Source organism: Nerophis ophidion, linkage group LG02 (assembly GCF_033978795.1).
Source record: "Nerophis ophidion isolate RoL-2023_Sa linkage group LG02, RoL_Noph_v1.0, whole genome shotgun sequence".
In the NCBI taxonomy this organism is placed as follows: domain Eukaryota; kingdom Metazoa; phylum Chordata; class Actinopteri; order Syngnathiformes; family Syngnathidae; genus Nerophis; species Nerophis ophidion.
The window spans coordinates 37,379,339-37,399,856 of NC_084612.1; the positions used below are offsets into that span (position 1 = coordinate 37,379,339).

General features: G+C 39.0%; 1 protein-coding gene across 1 annotated transcript in view; it reads right to left on the reverse strand.

Moving 5' to 3' along the window:
- Positions 1–20,518, reverse strand: part of ipo7 (importin 7) — a 34,672-nt gene that overhangs the window by 2,041 nt on the left and 12,113 nt on the right. Inside the window, exons 5-24 of the mRNA XM_061882990.1 lie at positions 20,355–20,511; positions 16,710–16,799; positions 16,512–16,606; positions 16,350–16,434; positions 16,128–16,262; positions 15,268–15,367; positions 15,109–15,185; positions 14,858–14,974; positions 14,558–14,647; positions 14,242–14,407; positions 13,973–14,133; positions 13,634–13,762; positions 12,268–12,334; positions 11,941–12,066; positions 8,056–8,153; positions 7,879–7,974; positions 7,570–7,790; positions 2,296–2,507; positions 1,976–2,182; positions 1,748–1,864 (exon numbers count right to left, since the gene is read on the reverse strand). Coding sequence (XP_061738974.1) covers positions 1,748–1,864; positions 1,976–2,182; positions 2,296–2,507; positions 7,570–7,790; positions 7,879–7,974; positions 8,056–8,153; positions 11,941–12,066; positions 12,268–12,334; positions 13,634–13,762; positions 13,973–14,133; positions 14,242–14,407; positions 14,558–14,647; positions 14,858–14,974; positions 15,109–15,185; positions 15,268–15,367; positions 16,128–16,262; positions 16,350–16,434; positions 16,512–16,606; positions 16,710–16,799; positions 20,355–20,511 — 2,546 coding nt within the window. The remainder of the gene's footprint in view (positions 1–1,747; positions 1,865–1,975; positions 2,183–2,295; positions 2,508–7,569; positions 7,791–7,878; positions 7,975–8,055; positions 8,154–11,940; positions 12,067–12,267; positions 12,335–13,633; positions 13,763–13,972; positions 14,134–14,241; positions 14,408–14,557; positions 14,648–14,857; positions 14,975–15,108; positions 15,186–15,267; positions 15,368–16,127; positions 16,263–16,349; positions 16,435–16,511; positions 16,607–16,709; positions 16,800–20,354; positions 20,512–20,518) is intronic.

The following is a 20,518-nucleotide window of genomic DNA, read 5'->3' on the forward strand; positions in this document are numbered from 1 at the left end:
GCATAAATAACCAACTGAGAAGGTGCCTGGTATGTTAACGTAACATATTATGGTAAGAGTCATTCAAATAACTAACATATAGAACATGCTATACGTTTACCAAACAATCTGTCACTCCTAATCGCTAAATCCCATGAAATCTTATACGTCTAGTCTCTTACGAGCTAAATAATATTATTTTATATCTTACGGTAATGTGTTAATTCCACACGAGTCGCTCCTCAGTATAAGTCGCACCCCCGGCCAAACTATGAAAAAAACGTATAGTCCGAAAAATACGTCACCTTGATGTTGCAGAAAAAATACCATGTTTTTTAACCGATTTCCAAACTCTAAAAGGGTGAATTTGGCGATTTTAACGCCTTTCAATTGTTCGCTGTCGGAACGATGACCTTTCACCCGTGACATTACAACAAGAAGCAATCCGCCATTTTCTCAAACACATTACACGCACTAAGTCAAATCAGCTCTGTTATTTTCCGTTTTTTCGATTGTTTTCCGTACCTTGGAGACATCATGCCTCGTCGGTGTGTTGTCGGGTGTAACAACCCGATCAGGGACGGATTCAAGTTGACTTACGTTGAGTGTGCATCGATTAGCACGGCATGCTAATCGATGCTAACATGCTATTTAGGCTAGCTGTATGTACATATCGCATCGTTATGCCTCATTTATAGCTATATTTGCATCCAGCCATTCCCTCCACCCACATTTAATGCCAAACACATACCAATTGACGGATTCAAGATGCACCAGTGTCAAAAGATGTGAAAGTCCCTCGTTTGTTCTGCACATTTTACCGACGATAGCGATGCAATGACAGAGATGTGTGGATATCCTGCGACACTCAAAGCAAATGCATTTCCAACGATAAAGTCAACGAAATCACAAAGATGAGTTTTGTTGATGTTATTGACTTGTGCTAATCAGACATATTTGGTCACGGCATGACTGCCAGCTAATCAATGCTAACATGCTATTTAGGCTAGCTGTATGTACATTTGTAGCTATATTTGCATCCAGCCTTTCCCTCCACCCACATTTAATGCCAAACAAACAAACACTTACCAATCGACAGATTTAAGTTGCTCCAGTGGTCAAAAGATGCAATCGTTGGTTAGAAGGCGATCGGCGAATAGCTTCAATAACTATAGCTATTGAGCGAATTGCTTCAATAGCTATTCGCTCAATAGCTTCAGTTTCTTCTTCAATTTCGTTTTCGCTATCTGCCTCCACACTCCAACCATCCGTTTTAATACATGCGTAATCTGTTGAATCGCTTAAGCCGCTGAAATCTGAGTCTGAATCCGAGCTAATGTCGCTATATCTTTCTGTTCCATCCGCCATGTTTGTTTGTATTGGCGTCACGCAGTGACGTCACAGGAAAATAGACTGGTGGATTTACAGATAGCGAAAATCAGGCACTTTAAAGCCTTTTTTCGGGATATTCCATGATGGGTAAAATTTAGAAAAAAAACTTCAAAAAATAAAATAAGCCACTGGGAACTGATTTTTATTGGTTTTAACCCTTCTGAAATCGTGATGATGTTCCCCTTTAATTTGCAATCTGAGAACGCATCCAAAATCAAAGATCTTGCAGCCTCCAAAAATGGTTAAAAAGGTGACTTTGGAGCAAAATTGACACCAATGCATATCCAGTACATGTTAAGACCACAAGGAATTGTTTTAAATTTAGGGGAAAAAACTGTCCCGTTAATAATTATAAGTGGAGAATTACAATACTCACCGTGTGCTGCCTGTCTCTGGTCTGCAAGTGTACCAATGTCATGAAGCTGTTTGCCTTGCTCTTCATCAAGGACTTGAGTTAGCGCCTGGTACCACGCTGGGTCACGTGACTGAATATCTGCATTATCACAAAAGTGATAATGAATTATTGAACACTGGTTATGCACAGTTTACATCAACACTATTCTGTCATTCGGATTTAAAGGGAGCGTTGAATCAAATGTCTTACTTTGTAGTATGGCTTTAAAGATCTGATACTCGTCCACAAAGTTGTCGTCATCATCTACAGCGGTCGTGTAACCCTCTAGTGCCGTCTCCTCAGCATCGTCTTCCTCCCAGTCTTCGTCGTCTCCATCCTCTCCTGCCTGCTTGGCAAGCATCTCTAGATATTCCTGACCTTCATCATCAATGTCGTCCTCATCACTGCCGAGCTCAGCTAAATTCACATAAAATTATGAAGATCAGATTTTAGTTTCACAAAAATACAAGAATGATATCAGCAGAGGAGCAATACAGCAATAAAAAAAAACCTTAAAAGAAAAATTGTACCATTATCATCGTCCTCTTCCCCGTCTTCATCGTCATCGTCGTCGTCCTCATTCTCGTGTTCCGCACGGCAGGCATACGCTCTCTTGAGGCCGCTGAATAGCAGGATAGCTGCTGGAAGAAGCTGCCCAGCCACCTGATTGATGGCCTGGGGCCTGTGCTCGAGGTCAATGAGGGCACATAAGCCCAGGATGCACATTTTCCTGTCGTGAAGCCTGTTTGGAAAATACATGAATTTAAAAATATATATTTCCACTTAAAAAAACTGATTAAAAAAACACCACACTGTAAGGCTTCTTGTAAAAATACAAGTGAACGGTAGTAGATCTATGCCTATTTGTGGTTTGGCATTCACCCCCAGCATACAGTGGTATCTCGGTTTTTGGTATTAATCTGTTTTAAAGTGTCAGTTGAAACCCTAATCATAAAAACCGGAACAATTTTTCCCACCGGAAAGAATGTAAATCAGTTTCCTGTGCTCGAGACAACTAAAATACTAACACAACACAGCTTTTAAAAAAAGATAATTATTATAATATTATTATAAACAATATAAAAAGGCAATGAGGTAGGGAGAGCACAAACATTCATCCATACTACAGACAATATGCGCTATATTATTCTTGATTGTTTGGCTGGACGTGGCTGTTTCAATGACATTCTGGTAACAAGCTCTCATTGACTTTTATTGGACGATTATTGTATGCTACAACTTTATTTGGCTCTTTAGTGGATTATTTTGTTGCTGTACTTAAAAAAGCACAGCACGACTGAGTCACTCATGTGTGTTTAATCATATTAAAACTCCACAGTATACAGACATTTCTTTGGTGAAAATGTTCATTGGGGCAAATTAAAACCATGCACCAGTATCCATAAATCTTATATTATGCCATTTAAATTGTAAATGTATACAATTAATAAATACTTAAGCAAGTTAAATAAAAAGTGGCCTGATGGCATTACTGAGTTGCAGCGATGAATCTAAAAGTGGGCTCAACATCTTCAATCACTCAATCAATCTTTATTTAAATAGCGCTAAATCACTAGTGTCTCAAAGGGCTGCACAAACCACAACGACATCCTCGGTAGAGCCCACATAAGGGCAAGGAAAACTCCCCCCAGTGGGACGTCTGTGACAGTGACAATGATGACTATTAAAAACCAAATAGCTTGACAAGACATGTGTAACAAGAACGATACTGTGCACATGAAAATGTTTCTCAATGTAGAACATTGAATTTCAAATGCTTTTAACATAAAAAGCAAGTTTGAGCTTTTTAGGGTGTGTTCATTTTTGTCAATCAATCATTATTTGTGGTGTTCTGCAATTTGTTAAGAGTCTTGTAACAGTGGGCATCTACTGAAATAGTTTTCAAAGTATTGTATGTACATTAAATGTATTTGATGTGTGTCTGTCTTAAGTTTAAGAAAAAAAAAGGTATAGGTGTTAGGACAGTGTTGGAAAAACAGACATTTTTCTTATGTATTATTCAGGCATGTGAGCTGCACCCTTTAAGAAAAACTGATTAAAAAAAGGGAAAATTATTAAGCGCTGCCACAAAATCCCCAAATAAAAAAAAAAAACAGTAAAAAACTCAAGACTACCTTTTCCTGCAACTGGGTACAAGTCTACATTCTATTTTATCTTTAGATTTATTCTAATGTATCAATCTCTTTTTACTGTTAATTTTGACTCTTTTGGCTGTCATTTTTGACACTTACATGTCGCATGTGATGTACTAGAGAATTTTTAGCTTTTTTGAGTAGATCATTGAACATTATTATCATTGAAAATGTAATGTAAAAAAAAATATTTACCATGCATGCAAAGAACTCCGAAAACGTTTCCCATTTGGCAACTCTACTGTAGGATTGTCTGTATACCAATATGTTGTTACCGATACCAAAATGTATTGCGATACTTTTCTAAATAAAAGGGAACCCAAAAAATTTAATTGGCTTTATTTTTAACAAAACATCTTACGGTACATTAAACATTTTTCTTTTTGCAATCAAAGGTCAATTTATTCTTTAAATAAAATAGTGAACATACTAGACAACTTGTGTTGTATTAGTAAATAAACCAAGGCTCCTTATTTGGGTGCTAACACTCCTGTTAAAATGTGATAATCAGTTATTTTTCTGTTTGGATACTTTACATTAGTTTTGGATGATACCACAAATTTAGGTATTGATCATATACCAAATAACTACAGGATCATACATTGGTCATATTCAAAGTCCTCATGTGTCCAGAGACGTATTTCCCGAGTTTACAAACTAAATAATATGAATTGTTTTAAAAGGAAAACATTTTTTTGTGACGATAATAAAATGGATGTCATCATCATAGTTTTGACTAGATACGCTCTTAGAAGTAGCTAAAACACTGCCAACTGCGGATGGATTTTAGCTGCTAGCTAGCCATGTCTTAAAGCACCTCTTCCTGAGGTTGTTTCAGTGTTTAAAGCTTTACCTTTATTGTTAGTTTTTAGGCCAGAATGAGTCCGTTCTCCTTTTTCTGTCTACACACCTAGTCTGCTTGTGAGTACTCCGTGCTTGTGCGCTGCCGAACCTGCTCTTCTGCATGAAAAACCAGCAATGTCATGACATGACAACGCGCAGTCATGCCATTTACAAAAAAAATAGACAATGAAATTTGGGACAGAGTATAGTACCGTTTTTGATTCATGAGTACAGCAATACTATACTAGTACCGGTATACCGTACAGCCCTACTGTATACTATACAACAATTCCCCCTTTGGTAATATCCTTACCGTGTTGAGACCTCTGTTAACATTAGTCATGTCGAAAATATACCTTCTCGCCAGCTACTAATAAATGCTCTAGAACTACAACTACTTTGGAACCCTCAGCGTTTGTATTGTAATCATCCAAATATGATTAGCAGCAAACTAAAAAGCTGTCAACGTTGAGGCTCGAAGAGCGAACGCAGGCGACTTGTAACAAAAGCTAGCTAGTTTGTTTCGGTGCCCCTGATCGTATCCCTGTCCTGCAATTAAATGTGGCGCTCATGCAATAGGAACAGTGAGTACCTGCAGCTGAGGCGAGCGTCAAACACATTTTGTTTACACAGGTTATTCTTAACCTCTAAAGGCCCAAGCTGTTTGTTTATATGGGTTTTTTTTTTATTACTCTTTGCTATTTGGGTTTATTAGACTCTAATTAGAATAAAAACAAAAAATCATCTTTTGATATGATGTACTTTGTCCAAAAGTACACAAACATGTACTTCATGTGTAGTGTATGCTAATTTTTATTTTTACAATTTTTTTTTCCAAATTCCATTGTATGTTATACTCTTCTGACACCACCAGATAGCAGTATAAGTGTCCATATGTCGGCATAAGACCCCAATTCAGTAGTATACACATTTTTGGAAATAAGAGCTAAAAGGTGCTTCCCACGCATGTGGAAACTAAAGCCTTTAGAGGTGTTAAATTAGAAATCAAGCGTTTCGGTGTACTGAGAACAGGTAATAATGACAAGTCACCCTACAATGCGTGAGTCATCATCAAAGATTTGTTATTGGCCTGAGCTATGTAGACAACAGAAAAGAATCTGGTATGTTTTGGCACATGAGTTATTAGCTGTGTTCCCCTAGGACAGGGGTCGGCAACCCGCGGCTCCGGAGCCGCATGCGGCTCTTTGACTACTCTGATGTGGCTCAGCCGCATACTTGCCGACCGCCCGGAGAAGTCCGGTAGATTTCCAAGTTTCAGTGTCTCTATATGAAATCTCCCGGGTTAACATTTTTCAATTTTCACCCAGACATCAACTTTGAGGACGTGCTGTGATGATAATGCCTCTAACACCCTTGCTACATGTCTTCGCGCCAAGATTTTCACCTCGCTATTTGCGTGCCGGCCGGCCGGTCACATCTTGGATGCGACCTCTATCTGAACGCATACGCTACTGCAAGGCATACTTGGTCAACAGCCATACAGGTCACACTGAGGGTTGTGATATAAACAACTTTAACACTCTTAATAATATGCGCCACACTGAGAACCCACACCAAACAAGAATGACAAACACATTTCGGGTAAAACATCCTCACTATAACACAACATAAACATGACAGAACAAATACCCAGAATCCCATGTATCCCTGACTTTCCGGGCTACATTATACACCCGCGCCCCGACCAACCACGCCCACCTCAACCGACGCACGGAGGGGTGGGGGCTGGGTTGGTGGTAGCTGGGTGTATAATGTAGCCCGGAAGAGTCAGGGATACATGGGATTCTGGGTATTTGTTCTGTCGTGTTTATGTTGTGTTATAGTGCGGATGTTCTCCTGAAATGCGTTTGTCATTCTTGTTTAATGTGGTTTCACAGTGTGGCGCATATTAGTAAGAGTGCTAAAGTTGTTTAAAACGGCCAGCCTCAGTGTGACCTGTATTGCTGTTGAATAAGGAAGCCTTGCAGTCTCTTACGTGTGTCTGCAATAGCCTCGTCAAACAATTCTTTGGGCTAGCAAGCTATTTGTACAAGTTGTAAAGGGTGCTAGCGGTAGTGCCATCATTGTACGCCCTTATTATTATTCATTGGGTGAACACCAGCGTACATTTGAGAGAATAATTACTCTGAAATTTGGGAGTCTCCCGGGAAAATTGGGAGGGTTGGCAGGTGTGACGCTGTCACATTACATTCATTTTAAGGTGCGGGCCCGCATGTCTGAGAGCCCTGGTTTATACATAGCACAAAGCAAAACATAACTCTGTATGCAGTATTATTTCATTATAAATTTCAAAAGAGTTATGTGGTTCCCAGTTTTCTTTACTTTGTGAAACAAGTTAAAATGGCTCTGAGTGGTAAAGGTTGCCGACCCCTGCCCTAGGATATGAAGCAAGCAGTTTACTATTAGTTTGAGTCCAAAGTTTTAAGACACTTAAAAGTTCTTTATGTAGCACTGTGTGAGTAATACTTACACGCCAATCAAATTTACAATCAATATTTGGGAAAACTGCACATCTGACGAAAAAAAGGGTAATGTGCATCAGCAGTTAAGAGTGTATTTATGGAGGCCTGGCTTGGCGTGGAGTAACCCTTTCGCTAATTAAACATCAGTTTGGTTTTCATGACAGGAAATGGCCCACTGGTGTGGGTCTCTTTGATTGTTAAGGGATTTAAAAAAAGTCAAATACCAACCGCAATGCAGATTCAACCTTTTCTCGCCACCTGACCAGCCATAGTTGGTGAAACCATGAAGAAATAGGAAGACTAAACAATGCTAAAATGGTCTTACCCAAGAAAGCAATCAACATCTTTGAGCCACTGGCTGATGAAGTGGTTTGTGATTGGCTCAGTGTTGTTGGGGAATCGCAGATTCTCTAAAGTGTTGAGCAGCAAAGGGGGACTGTAGTAAAGTGCAGCAATGGCCACTTGCAAGCACATTGTCCTCAGCTCACTGGTCTTTACCTCCCTTGTCAAACGCTCCAGTGCAGCAGCCACAAACAGGGGCACAACCTGAAATTACATATGCAAATGTGGATAGTATCATCATACAGTATATGGGGTGGTGTACATGAAAATACTGGAATTATTAAGTGCAGACCTGGTCAATGCCACGACCTTTGCATTGCAGTATGATTACTTCCAGAAGCTTTGCTGCATGGCACTCAGGGTCTTCGCCTGGATCACCTGTCAGGACCTTTGCAAGTTCACAAGATAACCATCAACCATCTGATCACAAAACAAGTTCAGAAGCAATTAGATTTTTAAGACATTTTACCTTCTTGCACATTTCATACATAATTTCCAGGTATTTGGTGTCAGAGAGGAGCGTGTCTGTATCAACTGTTACATAGTTGTGAAGCAGAGGCATCATATCTGAAATGGAGACAATTCACACAACGGAATTTCTAAGTCAGTGCATGTGGTTACAAGAGGTACAAGAAGGGATTGCTTCTTTGATACATCACGATTGGGATGTGGACGATTCTGAATTGACAGACAAATGTCCCAATTCCTTGATTATTTATATATGTTAAGTAATACAGAGGGCTATAAAATCTAGCTAAAGCGAAGATACACAGAGGAATTAAAGCACAACTGGACACGGAGAAGGGAGAAAAGCCATGCTAACCGTGGCGCTAAGGTAGCTTGAATATGAAGTATTTCACATTGCTTTGTACACTTCAATAGAAGTCTAATTGGAACCATGTTACAGCTGAGAGTAACCTGTTAAAACGCAAAAATTAGCAAGTACTTTATTATTGCTGGACAATTAATCAAATTTGGATAATGGCTTCTCACATGAAAATATAATTAAAAAAAGATTAATGGGCCTCGCAACATGCATGCAAATTCTGCATTTTGTAATGGTGAAACAGATGACGGGTGAAAAAAAAAGCCTGAATGAAAAGTTTGGGGTCTCACTATGGTTGCTACTTTTTGACAACATTAGTATGCCTAAACTTAACAAAAAATGGGGTCTCTGCAGGTTTCAAAAAGTCAAATATAAGACAAAAACTTTTTAGGACCATAATGAATATACATTGATTATTTCACATCCAAAAAAGTACAACGACAAAAGGACATTAGAGGGCCAGTTGAATTGTAAGGATAGGAATTCATTCAGTGCTCTTTTACATTAAAAAATAAATTGTTAAATTAACTACTACAGCAGAAGCCTCTATTGTAAAGTATTTGGAAAAAAATATTAGCAAAAGTAACAGCAATTTTTCAGATTTGCCAAAGAACAGTTTTCTTGTGTGCAGTGTGCTTCATATCAGATGTTTTCATGTAACAACCAGAATGTCAGCAATTGTTAAGGTTACACATTATATTGTCTGTGAAAACACTTTTAGTATCTTTGCTATAGCTAAATAGTTAACTTTTGCAGTGATTTGCGTCTGCCAGAATTGAGCAAACATGTAAAAACATCGACATTACTACCACATCTGCACAAAGTTGTGAAAAACAGTGCAGACAGAGTGATGGTCTAATAAGAAAGAAGGTGATTATAGCTTGCAAGTGTCAAACAGAACTTGTTTGTGAATAATGTGGTTAACGTTCAAATTTGCTCAGCTCATTTTATATCTGTTTTTTGTGACTTTTTTGAAAAACCTTGCTGATAAACAAGGACTCGTTCTTATTTAGACATGAACAAGATGACATTCGCAAATCTTCATTGCTATACTTAAATTGATCCTTGTATAGTTGTCCAACTTTTACATTATTATTCCTTTCCTTTTCACCGCAATGTTTACAAACGCTTCCCTCCTCGATGGCTCCACATTTTTTTGTTCTGGAGCCACAAATCATTTAACCTGCACTTACCCATTTTATACAAGTAATTTGACTTTGCTGTGAGCTTTTAAGTTTTCGCTGCTGCTATGATAAGCTGTATGTAACACACGCGGCCCGCACAGCTCTCTGACTGGTGGTGCACGATAAATTTTGACCGGGCTCCACAAGGAGTGTACTTTAGTTTCGTTATATCATCCTCAAAAATCAAAACACTTTAAAAGCAAAACTATAGTTTATGCAAGGTTTAAATAAAAATTAATAATATATTTTTTTAACTTTTCAAAACAAACCTTATTTGAAACCTTATGCGATTTCACCATCATTTTAGATATTTTAAGGCCTTAAATTCAAATTGTTGGATTTAAGACTTAAGACCTCGCAGATAACCTGAAAAGAGTAAGACCATATGAATTCCACATTGATGTAACCATGTACATAGTCTCATGACTGGCCAATAAAACGGAATCCGCTGTTATTCTCAGAATATCAGGTAAATTGACATAAATGTAAGTGAAATATTTACATTGTGAGATTTGTTTGGAAAAATAATCTGCTCAGAACCGCACATTTATCCCCGACACACAATAAGGCTGTCCTAAACTAAACAATCTGTCAAGACCGCCCTTTGAAACAGCGACAAAACTACGATGCAAAAGTTAGCAAGAACAATTCATACACCCACAACACATCTTATCTGCTTGTGTTATTGTGAAAGACCTCATCGACGTAACATCAATGTACAAACAAAACAGCAGGCGCAACTTGAGGGGGGCTCTTTTATTACAGCTTCAAATTGTCTCATTCGTCATAAAGCTGAGAACAGCACAACACACTTCCTCCCTTGACAATAATAGCACGGTGCGCCATATCAAGTCTGATTGCAGTAACAAAATAAAGGTTTCCAAAAAAGTACCTCATACAAGCATAATGTACTTGAAACACTTATTGATACATTTACTTAGTTATTATGCTTTGACCTAAAAAACAGGTAATAATTGTGCAAAACTGTATGTATTGCACCAATAAATTGTTGCATTTATGCAACAGACATATTAATTTTGCCGCAAAAAGCACAATGTGGTAAAGCAGGTGTAAAAGCTTAAAAAAAACAGAAAACCTCAATTGTATTGATTTATATTGATATTGTTTAGTTATATTGTTTTTTATTTTACTTGGTTAAGTTTTTATGGTACAATACTCATTTTAATATTGATGAATAATTGTGTTATTAATAGTGATTACAATACCAATCAAAAAAATTTTAAATTATTTTTTCAATAATCGTCCGACTCTATTCCATGTTTATAGCAACAAAGAATGTACGTGTCTGTCCATATACACAATTGCATCCAAAAACCGAGAAATGACAATACTTAATGTCAGCTGCCAGAGGAGCTTTATATAGACTATTAATATAATTTATAATATATAACAATAGGGATGTTACGATATGAACATTTATTATATTGTGAGCAAACTTATTACGTTATTATTGCGGTATCTTTGAATGTGCTCAAAAAGGACTTATTTACACACACATACACACACACACACACACACACACACACACACACTGAAATCTGTTAATCAAGTTGTATTAAAAAAATTGCTAAAACAAACATGATAGATTCTTGGCAAAAGAAACAAAATTGTTCTGGCTTTTTAAGAGCCATATTTTTATTTGAGTGCTTGAATATGTACTTTCTTCAATTTTAAATTAGTAAAAATAAAAACATTGCATTGATAAAGATTGATAGAGGAAAACCGGGAGTTAACTTTGTTATAGGCACCTCTCTGTGGAAATAGTTGCTAAAAATACACCAAAAAAACCCCACTTCCGTCTGTGTTGTATTCCTTTGAGTGTAGATTGATCAGTCTGTGCTTGCTAAGACAGCACAGCCTGTAGGTTTAATGTACACAATTGAATATCCTAGTTGCTCAGACAGCCAAGTATTCATACAAGGTTAGATTGAGTTGTATAGTTTAATAATGGGGAAAGATGTTAATGTGTCTTGTATTCATGTTAGAATTAAACATAGCTGAAGAGCTTGCGCTGGTCAGTCTAAGTTTATCAAGTTGTGGCGATCATGTTTTTCCCTCCAATAGACTTAGTTTTAAAAAGGTAATACTGTCCGTAGTTTTACCGTGCTTAACATTATCGTTACATCACTAATACACAATATAATAATGCATGTATCAATTTATTATCAAATTGTAGCCTCTGAATCATAATTGTACCGTATCAAAAGATTCAACCCGTAGTTAAAATCATAACAACACTTGATACGTTGGCATGGATCTGGATTAATGACAGGCATAAAAGATAGCCTTGTATTGTGACAGCATGTTCCGTTAGCATATTAACCTGTGAAGTAGTCAAATCCATCTTGCTGGAAGACTTCATAGACCCATGGAAGCAGCTGCCACATTTGTGGTGACACCTGTTGGCAAGTCAGGCTATGAGCCAAAGACAGAATTTCCTCATAGAACTCTGAAAAATAAAACATGATTTAGAAAGTCCATTAGAGTACATTACACAGCAAGAATGTTTGCAATTACATATATACTAAGTTAATATATGCAAAACACATGGGACACAAAATTTATTGACATTAAAACATACTAGTGAGCAAAGGGAGAGCCAAGTGCGGACCGAATGTGGCTCAACAAGATAAACTGGAACTCCGCTTACCCATTACATGTTGTTGCAGCACAGTGCCAATCACCTGCAGACAGATGCCTTCCAGTTGCTGTGTGATCTGCACAAGGTTCAAGAAAAATATGATTATATCAAAAATATATCATGAGAATGCTGTATGAGGACATTTTACTGCACACCAAAGCAAAACACCTAACTACAATTTTATTCTAATTACTGTAATTTCTAGACTATAGAGCGCACCAGGATATAAGCCGCACCTACTAACTTTTAGAAGAGTCGCACTGGACCATAAACTGCAGATATACATTGTGAAGTAAGTTATTTACACAAAAAGATTTTGTAAATTTTTATTTACATACCTTAATTCTTTCCATAAGGTTTCTAACACAGCAGTAAAACGAATGATCAAACAAAACAGAGGTCATCGGCATGGACCGACTAGCTGCAGAAGCTGGCGCATTAATCAGCTAAACAGACTCAATAAGTTTACAATGATGTTTTGGTGAATTTTACCAAAACTCAAACAATACAAAAAGAATGCCATAATAATATAATACGAACAAGGACACTCGTAAATGTGTTAGCATATTAGCTAATGCTAACAATGCTAGCTTCTTTACATTACGATAGCACGTACAGATATGTATTAAACTCTTCTACAGACATTACACATGGGACAGTCTAGTAAGAATTTGTTTAATTCTACAGCATAACTTAAAAACGGTGCATGAAATGATGAATGAAGAATCCATATGAGTAAAAACGCAACTTCTACTTTCGGTTGAAGGCTCAGTTCAAACAGGCTGCACCTGCAGTGAACGAACTGGTCCAAAATATGGCACCACAGCACAAACAAGAACAGACCTATTCAGTATAATTTGCTTTGTTTTTTAAAGCTATTCGCATTATGACTGTCAGCAAAGAAAAAAAACACATAAATTAGCCGAATCGTTTTATAAGCTGCAGAGTTCATGGCCTTGGAAAAAGCAGTGGCTTGAAGTTCGGAAATTAAGGTCCTTACAATTGCATGCAAATGTAATTGTAGGACGTTTCTTAAAATGTTATTCCATTGTTGATAAAAAGGGTTTACAAAAGGGTAACAGTGCTTTGAAGATGTTTTGCAAATGGAGGCATTGTCACATCAAATGGCATTTGGCTTTGTACGCCATACTTCTGCCACTGTGCTTCAGAAGCACAGTGGCAGCAGCGTTATTTTTGCTCCTGCCTTAGTCTGAGTGTTTTAAAACATGGCGAGAGCAGCGCATGCTCTATGGAGCTGGTGGCTGGCTGAAGTTTGTTGGCAGCGAGGCAACAGGAGAAAGTGGTACTGGGATGGTCAGCTTTGTATGTGTGTGCACTTCGTGTGTGGGGCACCCTTTTCAGGGGCTTTGCTGACCTCTTTGTGGTCCTCCACCACACTTAACAATGTGTCGATGGTGTTGAGGATGCCCATAGCTGTAACAGCCTTGTCATCTCCTCCTTCCTCATCAGGCCCCGTCTGAATCACCTGGTTGAACGTCATAGCCTGTCAAGGTAAAGGGAGGATTGTGATTGCACCTTTTAGGAGGCAGTGAGTGATGGCTTTTCAAACTCCAACGGAGGAACAGCTTTAAAATAAAAAAAAGCCTGAGCATAAACCTCTTTAGCCTTTTTTCCCCCCAATCACTCAAGTGTTTTTAAAAGAGGATGTGTCACATAAAATGTCTAACACATATTGCATAAAGATTGTTCTCACCAAATGCTGCGTCATCTCCACTGCGATGGGAGTCACCTCATCACTGTATTCACAGATCATCTTCTGTATGACATTGGTAAGATCATCGTTTTCAGTTTCCCTGACAATATGCAGCAAAGCTTGCATAACTGGCCGAATAAAGGGGGTGATGTATTCTTTGGCTGAGGTAAACAAAAAACACATCCCAGAGGTGAAGAGGACTTAAACGACTCCTTAAATTATACATGAGTCACAAAACCAGAAAATTACGAGCAATATTTTTTCATCACCTTTTTCCTGGTTGCTGATGAGAACCTGCAGAGCAATGGCAGCCTCGACCTTCACAGGCATCTCATTGTCATTGATTAGACAGATGCGGGTAAGCTCCAAAGCAGTTTGCAGGTTCTGGTCACTTTTGAATTTCACCTCACAGAAATACTGAAGCACCCAGCATGCCTAAAAAAATGTTTGACATTTTGTTAAAACAAAATGGGGAAAAAAGTTGTCCGAGACCAGATTACAGTGTCATTACATTAAAAATGTAGCGAGAGTGGCAATTCAATTTAGATTGAAAACCGTTGTACAATCCATACAATTATCACTTACTCTGGCTCTCATGTAGCCCAGTTCATTACGGAAAAGGGGGAAGACGTGATTCTGCAGCATAAACTCCATCTGGTCCTTATAAATTTTTTTCTATGTGACAAAATAAATCATTGTTACGGAAAACCACAAGCTTCAAAATATGTTTACTTTCAACTTAAGGTGTGCAAATTCCAAGAATTTTTGGGACCACATAGCTTCATCCTTATAACTAAACATTTTAAATAGTGCCAACTAAAGAACACCTGGTAAAGATCTTTTCAGTGCGATTCAACTTTATTTATGGGTTAAGAGGTTGATTACCTTAAGCAGGATCTCAGCCAGAGATCCTATCATGTGGAGGCCCCCATCTTTTTTCCTGGGGTCAGTGGCAGGATCAGTTAGAATCTGGTAGCAGAAGCCCATTGTCTTTTGAAGCACCTAAACATAATAGGACAGTTACAATAATAGTCTTAAAAATGTAACTCAGACTACCAGAGTTTTATTTAACTCTTTGAAGTATTGAACATTCGCAGAAATCAACAAAATTGTCAGTAAAGGGCAAATAAACAAACCTCCTTTCTTTTGTTACAGGCAGTAAAGAGAAGCGTCTGGGCAGCTGTCGTAGGAGAAATGAAGTCCTCGAATACATCTGAAGTGGACCGAAGGTACAAATATTTCTGTCCGATTCACTAAATTGATTTAATTATGATTTTGCGGTATATTTTGCTTACCGAACTTCATGCGAATGTACTCATAGGGGTCTTCTTGCCAGCGCTCCTCATCACTGTCTGTGTAACACATGAGGGGGAAAACCACATCTTGAATGATGCCCTAATGGAAAGATGAAAGACAAGAGCAGTCAGTATAGAGAAAGAACATAGAAAGTGGCAAAGAAACTAACATTACAGGTATTAATTTTGGATCATTACTGGTGCTTTATCAAACAAGATTTTAAAAGTGGGGTTCATTCATCAAGCAGAAATAGATTTATATAGCATTACAACAACATATTACAGGCCAAATTGTTTATATTACAGTGGCAACAAGCATTAATTTGCAACAATAAAGTATTGCATTAATAACAGATTCCCCTACAAGTCAGGTACCTTCGGAGCCGTATTTTTAGCTAAAAAAGCTGTTCCGTTTCTCTCAAATTGGTCAAGAACTTGCAGGCTTCACATTGAACGTCTGAAGACCTCTATACGCTGTGATTGGTTGCTTTTTTAGCACATCATTTGTATTTACCTCCGGCAAAATGACTATTGAGGATCTCAGCAAAAAATATATTTGCAAAAATCAAGATGATAAAAAAAAGGTAGTTTTGAAGTAACATGTACAGTAAAAGTGACGAGTGACTAGTTACAGCTTCAACAACGATCTGGATGAAGTTTCAGTCTCCACTGTTTATGACTACTATACACAGTGAGAGTTGTGGCTCCTTCCTCTCTGGAATACACTGCTTACAGCATTTTGGCAAATAATTGCAAGTCCCCAGTGAGCACCCACCAAAGAGCTAAGACAGATTGAAAACGTCACATAGGTAGTGACTTGCGTACTAGCATAATAAAATCCTGTGACACTGGTTTGGTACCTGAATGTGTGGTTTGAGGTTTTTCCATGTGAGAGCATGAGCAATCCCTTGGTTGACGTAATTGAGTGTTTGCTGGAGGACTCTAGGAGCCACATATTGCTGTTCCTTATACTGATACAAGACTTTAAGCAGCACCTAAAAGCAGACAAAAAAGAAAATTATATTTGGACACTGGCATTTAACTAGAAAATTACTGTTTACATCACAGTTCTCAAGCCATACCTGCTGTGCTGGTACTGCATATTCCTTTAGGAAAAGATCAGCAAACTCTGTGTACTCTTTGGTTGTGTTGCCTGGGCTTCCATATCTGCAGGAAGGGTTTTACATTTGAAAGTGACATGCTACAAAACCTTAATGACAGAATACTCTTAATTGGATCTGTACCTCTCAAATAGCCGAGCCAAGATGTGTAGGGCCCACTTCTTACACTTCCACCAGGGCAATTCGGGTCGCTCCTCTTCATCAACTTGCATCGTCTCCTGAACCGAAAACATCAATCCAGTCAGTGCATAATACAGAATAAAACAGTGCACAAAAGATTTTTTTCATTCTTGGTGCAACATATTTAGATTAAATTCTCACCGGGGGGACATCTCTGTCTACTACTGTCTTGATGATCTCCATCCATTCTGTCAAGTTCTGTCTGTTGATGAGTTCTAAGGGGAGGTTATACTGCGCACACAAAAGCAGAAAAAAAAAGTCTTAAATTTTACCTGATTTGTCATAAACACAGCACTTTAGAGCTCCCAAAAATATGATGGTAATAGCAGTAGTAGAGAAAACATACATTCAAAAAACAAGCTCATGTGTAGGTGTTTTAATAGGCAAGCATTTCAGTCCGAATGCTACTTGTTATCCAATAGTAAGTTTATATTATCTGAAATTTAACATTTTAAAAAAAATTATTTTTTAGGGTTGTTGCCTATCTTTCGTAATCCTTGTGTGAGACGCGTCTTCTTATGCATTGTTAATCGTAAATATAAGTTAACAATAGGTGGCGGGGTGTATATTGTAGCCCGGAAGAGTTAGGGCTGCAAAGTATTCTGGGTAGTTGTTATATTTTGTTTATGTTGTGTTACGGTGCGGATGTTCTCCCGAAATGTGTTTGTCATTCTTGTTTGGTGTGGGTTCAGTGTGGCGCATAATTTGTAACAGTGTTAAAGTTGTTATTACAACCAACCTCAGTGTGACCTGTATGGCTGTTGATCAAGTATGTCTTGCAATCACTTCTGTGTATCTATACAAGCCGCATACATGTGAAAGTGCTGGCACGCTGTTTGTATTGAGGAGAAATGGGCGCGACGACAGGTTGTAGTGGACGCTAAAGGCAACGCCATCACGGCATGCCCTCAATATTGTCGAGAGCCATATACCACACAGTGATTGGTAGATCCCTTCAGCTCCACACATAACCCTGTATAGCGCCATTCATTTAGAACTTGCGGGCCGCACTAACATTTAATTTCCATATTAAGGTGGGGACCGCAAAATGACGTCTCGCGGGCTGCAATTGATCCGCGGGCCGTGTGTTTGAGACCCCTGCTTTAAATAGACCCCCTTTAGACCAGTTGATCTGCCGTTTCTTTTCTTTTCTTTTCTTCCCTACCCCCCTCTCTCTTGTGGGGGTGGGGGGGCCACAGATTCGGTGGCTATGGATGAAGTGCTGGCTGTCCAGAGTCGGGACTTAGGGTGGACCACTCGCCTGTGCATCGTTTGGGGACATCTCTGCGCTGATGACCCGTCTCCGCTCGGGATGGTCTCCTGGCGGCCCCACTATGGACTGGACTCTCACTATTATGTTAGAGCCACTATGGAATGGACTTCTACAATATTAGGCTAGAACCACTCGAGGTCCATTGCAGTCTCCCCTCGGGGTGTTCACCCACATCTGCGGTCTTCTCCAAGGTTTCTCAGTCATTCACATCGACATCCCACTGGGTTGTGAGTTTTTCCTAGCCCTTATTGTGGGATCTGAACCAAGGATGTCGTTGTAGCTTGTGCAGCCCTTTGAGACACTTGTGATTTAGTGCTATATTAATAAACATTGATTGATTTTCAGCTCTCACTGGATCGGTTCGCAGCCGTGTTCAGCGGCTGGAATAAGGATCAGCATCTCCAAATCTGAGGCCATGGCATGATTCTCAGCAAGACATGGATGGTTTGTACACTCAATGTAGAGAACGAGACTATGTCCCAGGTGGAGGAGTTTAAGTATCTCGGGGTCTTGTTTACGAGTGAGGGAAAGATGGAGATGGTAATCAGCAAGAGATCCTGAGCAGCTGGAGCAGTACTGCAGTCCCTCTGCCGCACTGTTGTGACGAAACGAGAGCTGAGCCAAAAGGCAATACTTTCGGTCTACCTAGCTATCTACATTCCTACTCTCACCCATGGTCATGAAGTGTGGGTCATGACCGAAATGATAAGATAGCGGATACAAGCGGCCGAAAGGAGTTACCTCAGAAGGGTGACTGGCATCTCCCTTAGAGATAGGGTGAGAATTTCAGTCACCCGAGAGAGACTCAAATTAAAGCCGCCGCTTGGAAAGGAACCAGCTTAGGATGTTCGGGCATCTCGTACTGATGCCTCACGAGCATCTCCCTAGGGAGGTCCTCTTTGACAAACAGTCAGTGCCTAAAAGGTGATTTGCGGAGAATGAGGAAGCGTGTGTCCGGCGGGGAAGCGATGACTCATGGAGACGAAAGTTTTAATAGGGAGGTTAACTTGTTGGAATTGTGCTGTTGTTTGCAATCATAAGATTAATAATAAAAGTAAGCACTTAGAAAAACAATATCACTAACAGTTAATATTCACGTCACAAAATGTAAATCTGTTATTGTCTGGGCTTTTTGAATGGTTATTCATCAAGATTTCATGGGCAGGATAGTGGAGGTCCCATTGGCTTTGCTGTAAGCAAACTTATTTCCTTTTATTTACGTTTATTTAATATTTAGAATGCATTAAAAATATTTTTTAAATCCATCAGTTGACATGTCTTTAAGAATAATTGTGAACTATAGACAAAATTCCAGTGCAGCTCCCCTTTAAGTTGATCTTTTTTGTTGTTCAAGCGTTTGTGGCGTTTCAGCATCTTTTGACACCGACTTTCCCAGATTTTTCACTTTTACATTGACATTCACCGCAATGTTTACAAACACTTCCCTCCTCGATGGCCCCACATTTGGGTCCAAAAACACGTTTCCATATACCAGCTTCAACTATGCATTAAATTGATCGTTCTGGAGCCATAAATCGTTGCTTTGCTGTGGACTTTCGTTACGTTTTCTCCGCTGCTATGCTAAACTTTAACACACGCTGCATGCACAGCGCTCTTGCTAGTGATGTGCTACAGATTCTGACCGGGCAGCATACATTAGTTCCGTCCTGTAGTTATCTTGTAGCGTTCTCATAAATCCAAACATTTAAAAGCAAGGCCGAAGTTTATCAATCAATCAATCAATGTTTACTTACATAGCCCTAAATCACTAGTGTCTCAAAGGGCTGCACAAACCACTATGACATCCTCGGTAGGCCCACATAAGGGCAAGGAAAACTCACACCCAGTGGGACGTCGGTGACAATGATGACTATGAGAACCTTGGAGAGGAGGAAAGCAATGGATGTCGAGCGGGTCCAACATGATACTGTGAAAGTTCAATCCATAATGGATCCAACACGCATGTTTTTAGTAAAAGTAACAATAATACGATTTTTAAGACCTATCAAAATCATATTTAGGACCTTTTATGAGATCTTAGGAGAATGTTAGATAGTTTTAGGCCTAAATTCAAATTGTTAGATATAAGGCTTTTAAGACCCCGCGGATACCCTGCTTAATTTAGTACCAACTATTATCAATTTAGAAGTGATGCTGCAGCTCGCCCGCTCAGTTGTTAGTTGCCGCTCTGTCTTCAAGGTGCCACTAAAAGTAGTTTCTCAACTTGGCTCATATAAAACCAATGTTGGCCTTACTTGGGTAATATTCGGGTCACAAAATGTAACTAGAGTATCGTTGGCGGTTCTTGGATGTTATTAGAGGGCTTCATAAGCGACTAGATCTACTCGACATTAGCTGCACTGTTAACCACATTTTGCGATTTAGAATACACAAAAAATAGAGAAAAACGTGTTCTCGTCTCACACAGGGATTATGAATATTAGGCTAAATGCCCAAAAATGCAGTTCCCCTTTAATGAAGTATCCCGAATATAACGAGGTTTGTGGTATTACCTGGAAAAGAGCATAGAGGATTTTGAAGATCTGTTTCTGTATGAGAACAGAGTCAGTAGAGTGGTCGGGGAGAAGCTGAATGAAACGGTCTTTCAACATAGGCATGAAAATGTGCATGGCAGCCACCAAAGGCTGACGCTCTTCTGGCTTCTTGTATCTGTTTC